We start from the raw sequence: 12532 nt of genomic DNA, 5'->3' as shown, positions 1-12532 counted from the left end.
GCCAGTGCTCCTCTTGATCGCTGGGCCGGCCCATTATGGAGTACTGCAGGTGACATTGTGCTCTCTGTCGCAGCAAGAGATACATAGTCGCGCCCGGGATCCCATCCTTGTTTTAGGTAGTTCTGGTGTCTTGGCCAGGCGGCAACTCCTATATAGTTAAAATAAAGTATTTCTGGTCCTATCTTCGCTCCGGCGGTGCTTCAGCGGAAAGTGTGTGGAGGTGTATCTCCAACAGATATTCTTGGCCAGTCGGCATTGGTCTTTCATCTGAACCATTGATATTCTTGGATCCTGACGGTGTCGGTCTTTCATCCGAACCATTGTTCAGAGAACGTAACGAGCAAATCGCAAGCATTCTAGAGAACCTTCATAATTCCATATATCACTTTTCATAATGTTTTACAAATCCTTTTCATATGAACTAACACCCACATTTCATCATATACTTTTATAGGAGGCTAAGCTTATTATCCAGTAAAAAAAAGGAGGCTAAGCCTGTTTTCCATGCAAGCGCGTCGTTTGATTCTAAGATCATCCATCATACTAGCACGGAAGGATTCCCAAGGCCCTACCGTACTCGACGACGTCGTCGTATATCTCGTCCAGGGTCTTATACATGAACTCAAACCCTTCCCCGACGAGCTTCGCCGACGAAATGCAGACTCTCGGCTTCTCGGTGAGACCGGCGTACCTGAAACAAACAAACAAATCGACCATTACATACGCATCCCCGATGCACGAACGTCGGAGCTCGCCATGGCTACAGAGATCTTGACGAGGCGTTCGTACGTACCGGTCGGTCTTGACATTGTATTGCGGGTACTTGGCCGCCAGGAAGCGGGCGAGCCCCACGACGGTGGTGTTGACGCTGCCGCAGTTGTACCGCCCCGACGCCGCCTTTTCCTCGGCGAGGAACAGCTCGGCGCGGCAGAGGTCGTCGATGTGGACCATCGGGATCGCGCCGGTCACCCTCTCGATGAACTCAAGTTTGCTGATCCTCGCATCATCGCCTGACACCATCGCACCCACGCCATGTAACGCGCATGTACCAGTCTGACATGTTGTTTAATTTCAGGCCTCACCGGACAGCAGGGAGAGGATGTCGGGCACGCTGGTGTTGACCTTCGCCGCGGGCGCCGCGCCCACCGTGACGACGGGGCACACAGTGACCAGGCTCATGCCATGCTCCAGCGCGAACGCGCACGCCGCCTTCTCCAGAAGCACCTTGGACACAGGGTACGCCTGCGCGAGCACGGCGGTGAGCGTCATTGTTGCGTCGGTCAATGAAATGATTCAACAGATTGTTGAAAATACTCAAAACGCGTACCCAAGCACCGGTCTTTGTCGATCTAAGAAACTCGACGTCGGACCAGGAATCCTCGTCCAGGACATGGCCGTCGCCCTCCAGCGGCCGGCTGGAGACGGCGGCCGCCGACGATGTCAGGACCACGCGCCTCACCGTGCCCGCTCTCACGCACGACCTCAACACGTTGAGGGTTCCGTGCACGGCCGGCTCGATCACGTCTCTCTGCCATCGCGGGACGAATTAAAAAAGCAGTGTGCCGACAGCCTGAATAATGCGCGCCGTGTACAGGTGCACTTGACGAACTGATGACAAAACGACAGTGAGTGTGGTGGTTGGTGCCGTTCACCTCAGGGTCCTCTGCGTAGAGGTTCACCGGAGCGGCGACGAGGAAGGCGTAGTCGCAGCCGGCGACGGCGCCGTCGAAGCTGCCCTCTTCGACGAGGTCTGCACGGAGGACCTCCAAGGGGCCGAGCGCCTGCAGATCCTTGAGATGCGAGTTCTTCTCCATGTCATCTGGAATCCGTTGATCAGATCACAGTGCATGTCACCCTCCGAGACTAATGAAACCACTCTAAATTCTTGGCACCATGACAGATCAGGCTCGAGCTCAGATCGACACTGAGGAGAAGAAGTGAAGAACCAATCTAAATTACCGGGGTTTCTGACGGTGGTCTTCACGGCGTACCCTTTCTCCAGCAGCGTCTTGACCAGCGCCGACGCGATGTAGCCGTTCCCTCCGGTGACGCACGCCGTCTTCCGCCTCGTCCCGTCGCCTGCCGCGGACGCCATATCGGCCGCCGGCCGCTGCTACTTGCTGTGGCAGCTCGAGCGCCGGAGTTCTCCGTCCCTCTGGTGGAGTGGTGCTTGTGTGCGCCCACTCGTGGCTGTCTGTCTGTCAGGTAAACGCCAGCGACTGCATTTGGTAGGTGGTGGATGATCGGTGGGGTTCGTGAGCGAGAGCACTCGAAGAGGAAAGCAGGTTGGTGTCGGTACAGGTAGGTTTGGGTTTGGGATGGGGCCGTGGCAGATGGCAAGCACCATCGGCAGCACCACACAGATACAGAGACACCACCTGCTCCATGAATGATTCCTCTCGTGCACTGCATAGCCTATTCTGTAGGAGTAGTGTTCTTTTTGGAAATTGCCTCGTGCGTTACCGAGAGACATTTATATATTTTCTCAACATTTGTGAAAATTATGTCATATTTGTGTTTTATAAAGGCATCTCCAACACCGCCCCTCAAACCGCCTGTAGCCGTGATGCTGACTTGGCGAATGGAAGCCGCCACTCCGAGAGGGCCTCGTCGCCGCCGCCCACAATCGAAGCAGCAGCCACGCCGGGCCAGTGCCCCAAGCCGCATCGCCTACCAGAAAACGCCAAATCCGGCTGGCATGCACCGCCACCAACCCGCGCCATCCAAGGACGCCGCCCTAATGCCCACCAGCCACCATTGCCACCGGAGCTACAACGGCAGCCGACCCGCGCAGAGCCAGGAGCCGGACCCCGCCAACGATGGCCTGCCTCACTGCAATGTCAGATCCGCCCGCCGCCATGAACGCCTGCACTAGCCGCTCGCCGCCCTCGCCACTCCACGACTGGGCGAGGCCTCGCAGCCAATGCAGCCATCACTGCCGCCTGCATCAGCGCCCGCCGACCATGATACTGTCACGCGCCCTGTGCAAACGCCGCACCCCCAAGGGCCTCTGCATCCCGCACTGAAGGGGACCGCTAGGAAGGATGGCAGCCCCACCGCCACCTGCACTGACCGGGCTTCGCTCAGCGATGTGCGCCGGCAGCGCCCCCCCCCCCCCCCCCCCCCCCCCCCCCCCCCCCCCCCCCCCCCCTCCCTATTTTGGTGCTCAACTTTGAAATAGATCGGCCTTCCTAATACCACTCCAGTACGTAGTTCCCATTTTATCCTGGTGGATGACGGTTAGGACGAGTGCCTTCGACTGAAAAAAAGAAGTTAAACAGCATGGCCGTCTTGTGGCTTGGACAATTTGGGGCGGGCGTAATAGCTGGTTTTTTGATAACAAAGCTAGCTCCACTGACTATATCTTAGACAAAACCAAATGTGACACACTCAAGTGGTCTAAAGTCGGCGCTAAATGCCTGAGGTCATTGTTCGCATAGGGTCGCTTTTGTGTTAGCTTTTCGCCTTCTTTTGTCCATGTTGTCTTTTTTACTTGTTGGGTCGTCCTTGTTTTGTAAAACTTTGTATCTCTTTCTTCTATAATATTCGCATGCAATTCTCATGCAATGGTTTGAATAAACTATATTAAACGAGAAAGAAGGGAACTTGTGTTCCCTTGAGCAAATTGCGATTGTACTTTGAAAAGTATGGTCCCCATGTCATGGTTCATTCTTGTTTGTGCTTTAGAAAGCTAGGATTACAAGGACTAGAGTTGTATTTTATTTATAAAAAGGAGTAGATGGCCCTTTAGTATATTGTCGTTAAATTTGTCCATTTCATCTTACAAATTTGTTACCAGGGACATCCACACGCCCATCCAACAGAGGGGCAAGCTATTAATCACACAGATGAGAAAATTCGACACGTCATACAAGCCGTTGACCTCCGCCCCGTTCTTGTCGATCGAGAACAGGTTGTCACCCTGTTGGCTAGGATCACAAGGAGTGAGCTGGCCCACCCGGGTTCGAGTCCTAAGCGGCCTGTTGGTGCTTAGAGTTTTCTTCTATAAAAATATACTTGCAAGGGCTAGTCCTGAGTGGTCTTGTTTTTTTTTGGTCGACCCGCTCGCTGACGTCAGAACAGCCACCTCCGGTTCCGGCCTTCCCTCTATCTCCACACCCTCCCGGGCACCGACGACCATCTCCCGCACTCGTCAACCCTTTGCCTCGCCTCAGCGTAGCGACGCCGCAGTCCCCGTCTGGCCGTCGTCTCTGACTTGTTCCTGGCTCGCGCTCACGCCGACCAGCGCGTCGTCCGACTCGGTGCTGCGCGTTTGTTCAGCGCGGATTATCAACCGACGCGCCAAAAATTTCCGGACACCTCGCTAATGGCAAAGCGGGCCCATCCGCCAGCGAAATCCACACCCCGTCCGTCCGTCCGTTCTCCCGCCGCCGCCCGCGTCGACCGCGCCGCGCGGGCCTTTCCCGGACACGGCACCAACATTTCAATCCCGTTAAATTCCGCGCTCAAGTCCGGCCGGAGACAGACTATAAAAAATGCTACGCGGCTAGCCGTCACCTCCATTCCAGCCTGCCCTGCCCAAGCAAAGAATCCCGTCCCCACCAGCCAGGAGGAGGGGAAAGCGGCTGCTGGATCGACGATGATGTGGGGCGTCGCCGCCGCCGTCGCCTCCGCGGCCGCCGTCGCCGTGGCCTCCGGCGCCGAGCTCCTCGCCTGCGACTGCGCCCCCACGGAGCCCGCCGCCGCCGTCGCCGTCGGCAGATGCGACGAGTTCCTCCTCCGCCAGCGGGTACGGATCACGGCCTCCTCCTTCTCCCCCAATCCCCCCCTCCCTCCCGAAGAATCTCCTCCTACGATAGCAATCCGGTCTTGATTTTGATTTGGGATCACGACGGACGGCTTCTTCAAATTTGAAACTGCTCTCTTCTTACGCGCTCTGCTTTCCGCAGGAATCCCCGGCGTCGAGCGGGGGGAGCGGCGGCCGGGACGACAAGTTCGCGCCGCGGTTCGACGGGCTGCGCTTCATCGAGACGCTCGTCACGGCGCACCGCTGAAAATTCCCCCGGGGATTCTTTCCAGTCGTCTTCTTCGTGCGATTCGCGGGGAGAGGCTGGCTGCTACCCTATTAATTCGGCGATTGGCGGCCAACGCGCCGCCAGATTTTTGCTACTAGGACAAATTGAGGTTTTTCTTTCTTTCCTGACGATTATCGTCCTATTGTTGTTGAGTGATGCGATTGAATCGGAACCTTCAAGCGGGCATGTGATGTGGTGAGCGTATGTACTTGTGCTAGTATTTGCTTCTTCACCCGATCTGTTATGCAAGCATGATAGTATGATATGAGATGATTGATGGCATGATTTCAGCTCCAAACTTGCCATTCTCATGTATGGTAGTGGTAGGCCTGCTGTCGCTGCTTGTGGTTGGCCTCCTTCCGGAATTGTCCTTTTCCCCTCTTTGCTGCACACATATCACATGGCTCAATCTTTGCACTGCATCCTGTCCATGGCTTTTGGGGTAAAGTTAGTAGATGGAGCCCCTGGATGTGTGGTAATGATTATGCTGATTATGCCTCGCCAAATTAGAACTAGTTTTAAAGCAAGGAGAGTGGTGGTACGTGCTCGTATGATGTGGCTCCTTCCTTACCGTCCATTTTTCCTTGCAGATTTGGCTAACTATCTCCGGCTCATCTTTGACTTGTTTTCGTCTTCTACCACAAGTAGAATTCGTGTATTGGAAATACTTGTTATCAAAATGAATAAAAAGATAGTTCTAGATACATCCATTTTTGTTCATTTTGATAACAAGTATTTTCGGACGAGGCGAGTATCATATTACGTACTACCTTCGTTCCAAATTACTTGTCGTGGTTTTAGTTCAAATTATAATCTTAAGAGGGAATAAATGTGGAATTATAATGTAGTAACACAACTCTACTCACCATCATAGGATTTGTCTCCCTCTCAGTTCACACACTGATCCAATACAAAATATTATGAGTCACAACCCATGAATAAAATCACACGAGAACTCAAGATTAATCTATGGAAGAAACTAAGCATTGAATATAACTCATCCCGTGACCAACTTTGGTACCTAACAACAGGACATTAGAAGGTAGTTGTGTCCACTTCAAAGTGAGAACTACAATATGTGACCGAGCTGTGGAGGCTGTTTCCAGGATATCACACGTGCTCTACAGTTTGAATACACAATTTCAGGGTGAACAAAAAATACCACGGGCACCCATTTTCCACGAAAATGAACACGGGTGTACAACGGGCACTCAGGTTTCATATCTCAAAATTTCAGATTTTTTTGAATTTTCCTAATATGTTTTTTAATGCCTTTTCATATAGGGGTGTGTGGCACCCGAGAGCCACAAATCCTTATCCGTTAATGGGGAAAATGCATTGCATCTCTCGGGTGCCACACACCCCTACATGAAAATAGCATTAAAAAATATCAGGAAATTTCAAAAAATTCTGAAATTTTGGGATATGAAACCTGAGTGCCCGTTGTACACCCGTGTTCATTTTCGTGGGAAATGAGTGCCCGTGGTATCTGCGGCGTAGGAATTAAGGTCTGACATACGTTACATTCAGTTTCTTTTTCTACACATAGAATTTTTTTGTCTTTTTTACTGGCATTATCACACACCCATTCCCCATGAAACTGAACACATGCGTACAACCGACACTTAGGTTTCATATCTCAAAATTTTATATATTTTTTAATTTTCCTAATATGTTTTTAGTGCCTTTCATATAGGGGTGTGTGGCACCCGACGGCCATAAATCGTCATCCAGGTTATTAGTGCCTAAATATACTTTGTGAACAGACATGTTAGGTTTACCAAGAAAGCTATCTAAGAGGAGCATTAATTCTGATGGATATTATGGGGCTGACAACAGTTCATCTATATAGCAAAATAAAAGCAGATGATGTCCTGCATACCTATAATTAAGAGGTAAAAATGGTCCCAAAGTAAACATTCCGAAAGGATTAGATGACTATATATACAGGAATTCTTGGTGATTTTGCGGATGAGTACGTTCGCATAAGTGAGTCCACATGTCTCAAATGAATGTACATGTTCTGCAAGGTCGTGGTGGCAGTGTTTGGCCCTGAGTATCCGAGAGAATCAAATGTCGCAGATACAACCCAGTTGTTGGCAATCAATGCAGGTAGAGGCTTTTCTAGGAATGCTTGGCAACATAGATCGTATGCACTAGAACTGAAAGAACTTCTTGGCAGGGGTAGTACAAGGGTCATGTGAAAGGTTGCACTGTCATACTACAAGCGATGCCTTCGCAAAATCTTTGGACAATACACTCTTTCTTCGGCATGGCTGGTTCTCATAATGATATCAACACATGCTCCAGCATTCTCCAGCATTTGCAAGGCTTGCAATTAACCCCCAAGGGATTAACAACCCCTTGTCCGTGTTGAGTGCAAGGATTTGTTATTTTGTGTCCAGGTGCTGCTAAAAAGTTGTTGCTTGATTCTTGTTGGGGAACATAGTAATTTCAAAAAAATTCCTACGCACACGCAAGATCATGGTGATGCATAGCAACGAGAGGGGAGAGTGTGTCCACGTACCCTCGTAGACCGAAAGCGGAAGCGTTAGTACAACGCAGTTGATGTAGTCGTACGTCATCACGATCCGACCGATCAAGTACCGAACGCACGACACCTCCGAGTTCTGCACAAGTTCAACTCGACGACGTCCCTCGAACTCCGATCAAGCCGAGCTTTGAGGGAGAGTTCCGTCAGCACGACGGCGTGGTGACGATGTTGATGTTCTACTGTTGCAGGGCTTCGCCTAAGCACTGCAACAATATTATTGAGGTGGACTATGGTGGAGAGGGGCACCGCACACGGCTAAAAGATCCAAGAGATCAATTGTTGTGTCTCCAAGAGGTGCCCCTCTCCCCGTATATAAAGGAGTGGAGGAGGGAGAGGGCCGACCCTCTCTATGGCGCGCCTTAGGGGAGTTCTACTCCCACCGGGAGTAGGATTCCCCCTTTCCTAGTAGAATTAGGAGCCCTTCCAAGTAATAGGAGTAGGAGAGAAGGAAAGGGAAAAGAGAAAAGAAGGAAGGAGGGGGCGCCACCCCTCTTCCTAGTCCAATTCGGACTAGGCCTTGGGGGGAGGGGCGTGCAGCCTCTCCTCTCTCTTTCCCCTAAAGCCCAATAAGGCCCATCTACTCCCCGGCGAATTCCTGTAACTCTCCGGTACTCTGAAAAATACCCGAATCACTCGGATCCTTTCCGATGTCCGAATATAGTCGTCCAATATATCGGTCTTTACGTCTTGACCATTTCGAGACTCCTCGTCATGTCCCCGATCTCATCCGGGACTCCGAACTACCTTCGGTACATCAAAACACAAAAACTCATAATATAACCATCATCGAAATTTAAGCGTGCGGACCCTACGGGTTCGAGAACTATGTAGACATGACCGAGACACGTCTCCGGTCAATAACCAATAGCGGAACCCGGATGGTCATACATATTCTATGAAGATCTTTATCGGTCAAACCGCATAACAACATACGTTGTTCCCTTTGTCATCGGTATGTTACTTGCCCGAGATTCGATTGTCGGTATCTCAATACCTAGTTCAATCTCGTTACCGGCAAGTCTCTTTACTCATTCCGTAATACATCATCCCGCAACTAACTCATTAGTTACAATGCTTGCAAGGCTTATAGTGATGTGCATTACCGAGTGGGCCCAGAGATACCTCTCCGACAATCGGAGTGACAAATCCTAATCTCGAAATACGCCAACCCAACAAGTACCTTTGGAGACACCTGTAGATCACCTTTATAATCACCCAGTTACGTTGTGACGTTTGGTAGCACACAAAGTGTTCCTCCGGTAAACGGGAGTTGCATAATCTCATAGTCATAGGAACATGTATAAGTCATGAAGAAAGCAATAGCAACATACTAAACGATCAAGTGCTAAGCTAACGGAATGGGTCAAGTCAATCACATCATTCTCCTAATGATGTGATACCGTTAATCAAATGAAAACTCATGTCTATGGTTAGGAAACATAACCATCTTTGATCAACGAGCTAGTCAAGTAGAGACATACTAGTGACATTCTGTTTGTCTATGTATTCACACATGTACCATGTTTCCGGTTAATACAATTCTAGCATGAATAATAAACATTTATCATGAAATAAGGAAATAAATAATAACTTTATTATTGCCTCTAGGGCATATTTCCTTCAGTCTTCCACTTGCACTAGAGTCAATAATCTAGTTCACATCGCCATGTGATTTAACCTCAATAATTCACATCACCATGTGATTAACACCCATAGTTCACATCGTCATGTGACCAACACCCAAAGGGTTTACTAGAGTCAATAATCTAGTTCACATCGCTATGTGATTAACACCCAAAGAGTACTAAGGTGTGATCATGTTTTGCTTGTGAGAGAAGTTTAGTCTACGGGTCTGCCACATTCAGATCCGTATGTATTCTGCAAATTTCTATGTCAACAATGCTATGCACGGAGCTACTCTAGCGAATTGTTCCTACTTTCAAAATGTATCCAGATTGAGACTTAGAGTCATCTGGATCAGTGTCAAAATTTGCATCGACGTAACCCTTTACGACAAACCTTTTGTCACCTCCATAATCGAGAAAGATATCCTTATTCCACTAAGGATAATTTTGACCACTGTCCGGTGATCTACTCCTAGATCACTATTGTACTCCCTTGCTAAACACAATGTAGGGCATACAATAGATCTGGTACACAGCATGACATACTTTATAGAAACTATGACTGAGGCATAGGGAATGACTTTCATTCTCTTTCTATCTTCTGCCGTGGTCGGGCTTTAAGTCTTACTCAATTTCACACCTTGTAACACAGGTAAGAACTCTTTCTTTGACTGTTCCATTTTGAACTACTTCAAAATATTGTCAAGGTATGTACTCATTGAAAAAACTTATCAAGCGTCTTGATCTATCTCTATAGATGTTGATGCTCAATATGTAAGTAGCTTCACCGAGGTCTTTATTTGAAAAAACTCCTTTCAAATACTCCTTTATGCTTTCCATAAAATTCTACATTATTTCCGATCAACAATATGTCATTCACATATTTTTATCAGAAATGTTATAGTGCTCCCACTCACGTTCTTGTAAATACAGGCTTCGCCACAAGTCTGTATAAAACTATATGCTTTGATCAACTCATCAAAGCGTATATTCCAACTCTGAGATGTTTGCACCAGTCCATAGATGGATCGATGGAGCTTGCACATTTTGTTGGCACCTTTAGGATCGACAAAACCTTCTGGTTGCATCATATACAACTCTTCTTAAGAAATCCATTAAGGAATCTAGTTCTGACATCCATTTTGCCAGATTTCATAAAATGTGGCAATTTTCTAACATGATTCGGACAGACTTAAGCATCGCTATGAGTGAGAAAATCTCATCATAGTCAACACCTTCAACTTTGTCAAAACCTTTTTCGACAAGTCTAGCTTTGTAGATAGTAACACTACTATCAGCGTCCGTCTTCCTCTTGAAGATCCATTTATTTTCTATGGCTTGCCGATCATCGGGCAAGTCAACCAAAGTCCATACTTTGTTCTCATACATGGAGCCCATCTCAGATTTCATGGCCTCAATCCATTTCGCAGAATCTGGGCTCATCATCGCTTCCTCATAGTTCGTAGGTTCGTCATGGTCAATTAACATGACCTCCAGAACAGGATTACCGTACCACTCTGGTGCGGATCTCACTCTGGTTGACCTACGAGGTTCGGTAGTAACTTGATCTGAAGTTACATGATCATCATCATTAGCTTCCTCACTAATTGGTGTAGGAGTCATAGAAACAGATTTCAGTGATGAACTACTTTCCAATAAGGGAGCAGGTACAGTTACCTAATCAAGTTCTACTTTCCTCCCACTCACTTCTTTTGAGAGAAACCCCTTCTGTAGAAAGGATCCATTCTCAGCAACAAATATTTTGCCTTTCGAATCTGTGATAGAAGGTGTACCCAATAGTTACTTTTGGGTATCCTATGAAGACGCACTTCTTCGACTTGGGTTTGAGCTTATCAAGATGAAACTTTTCACATAAGCATCGCAACCCCAAACTTTAAGAAACGACAGCTTAGGTCTCTTGCTAAACCATAGTTCATACGGTGTCGTCTCAACGGATTTAGATGGTGCCCTTTTTAATGTGAATGCAGCTGTCTCTAATGCATAACCCCAAAACGATAGTGGTAAATCGGTAAGAGACATCATAGATTGCACTATATCAAATAAAGTACGGTTATGACGTTCGGACACACCATTACACCATGGTGTTCTAGGTTGCATGAGTTTGTGAAACTATTCCACATTGTTTTAATTGAAGGCCAAACTCGTAACTCAAATATTCGCCTCTGCGATCAGATCGTAGAAACTTTATTTTCTTGTTACGATGATTTTCCACTTCACTCTGAAATTCTTTGAACTTTTCAAATGTTTCAGACTTATGTTTCTTCAAGTAGATATACCCATATCTTCTCAAATCATTCGTGAAGGTCAGAAAAATAACGATACCCGCCGCGAGCCTCAACACTCATCGGACTGCATACATCAGTATGTATTATTTCCAACAAGTCTGTTGCTTGCTCCATTGTTCCGGAGAACGGAGTCTTAGTCATCTTACCCATGAGGCATGGTTCGCAAGCATCAACTGATTCATAATCAAGTGATTCCAAAAGCCCATCAGCATGGATTTTCTTCATGCGCTTTACACCGATATGACCTAAACGGCAGTGCCACAAATAAGTTGCACTATCATTATCAACTTTGCATCTTTTGGCATCAATATTATGAATATGCGTATCACTACGATCGAGATCGAACAAACTATTTTCATTGGGTGTATGGCCATCGAAGGTTTTATTCATGTGAACAGAACAACAATTATTCTTTGATTTTAAATGAATAACCGTATTGCAATAAACATGATCAAATCATATTCATGCTCAACGCAAATGCCAAATAACATTTATTTAGGTTTAACACTAATCCCGAAAGTATAGGGAGTGTGCGATGATGATCATATCAATCTTGGAACCACTTCCAACACACATCGTCACTTGACCCTTAACTAGTCTCTATTTATTCTGTAACTCCTGTTTCGAGTTACTAATTTTTAGCAATCGAACAAGTATCAAATACCTAGGAGCTACTATAAATACTAGTAAGGTACACATCAATAACCTGTATATCAAATATACCCTTGTTCACTTTTCCATCCTTCTTATTCACTAAATATTCAGGGCATTTCCGCTTCCGGTGACCAGTCCCTTTGCAGTAGAAGCACTTTGTCTCGTGCTTAGGTCCAGACTTGGGCTTCTTCACTTGAGCAGCAACTTGCTTGCCGTTCTTCTTAAAGTTCCCTTTCTTTCCCTTTGCCCTTTTCTTAAAACTAGTGGTCTTGTTAATCATCAACACTTGATGCTCTTTCTTGATTTCTACCTTCATCGATTTCATCATCATGAAAAGCTCGGGAATTGTTTACATCA

The 12532-nt window shown here is 47.4% G+C and overlaps 2 protein-coding genes across 5 annotated transcripts; one reads left to right on the top strand and one right to left on the bottom strand.

The window, feature by feature from the left end:
* Positions 1 to 357: 357 nt before the first annotated feature.
* On the bottom strand, positions 358 to 3119 carry LOC125539845 (anthocyanidin reductase ((2S)-flavan-3-ol-forming)-like). Of its 4 annotated transcripts, none has more exons than XM_048703366.1 (6): positions 1960 to 3117; positions 1653 to 1884; positions 1328 to 1528; positions 1083 to 1242; positions 794 to 1010; positions 358 to 691 (listed from the first exon to the last, which is right to left on the bottom strand). In XM_048703366.1, the coding sequence occupies exons 2-6, from the start codon at positions 1812 to 1814 to the stop codon at positions 544 to 546; spliced, it is 888 nt and encodes a 295-aa protein (XP_048559323.1). In that variant the 5' UTR covers positions 1815 to 1884; positions 1960 to 3117; the 3' UTR covers positions 358 to 543. The 4 variants fall into 4 exon arrangements, with proteins under 4 accessions (XP_048559323.1, XP_048559322.1, XP_048559321.1 ...); XM_048703365.1 differs by having other exon boundaries at positions 1653 to 1877; XM_048703364.1 differs by having other exon boundaries at positions 1653 to 1819; positions 1960 to 3116.
* A 1193-nt stretch (positions 3120 to 4312) lies between these two features.
* Positions 4313 to 5334, top strand: LOC125539843. Its single transcript, XM_048703362.1, has 2 exons — positions 4313 to 4750; positions 4911 to 5334. Exons 1-2 carry the CDS (start codon positions 4328 to 4330, stop codon positions 5013 to 5015), a joined length of 528 nt encoding a protein of 175 aa, XP_048559319.1. The 5' UTR covers positions 4313 to 4327; the 3' UTR covers positions 5016 to 5334.
* The last annotated feature ends 7198 nt before the right edge of the window (positions 5335 to 12532 follow it).

Source organism: Triticum urartu, chromosome 2, assembly GCF_003073215.2.
Source record: "Triticum urartu cultivar G1812 chromosome 2, Tu2.1, whole genome shotgun sequence".
In the NCBI taxonomy this organism is placed as follows: domain Eukaryota; kingdom Viridiplantae; phylum Streptophyta; class Magnoliopsida; order Poales; family Poaceae; genus Triticum; species Triticum urartu.
The sequence above is the reverse complement of the archived record's forward strand: the minus strand, read 5'-3'. Positions and strand labels throughout refer to the sequence as shown.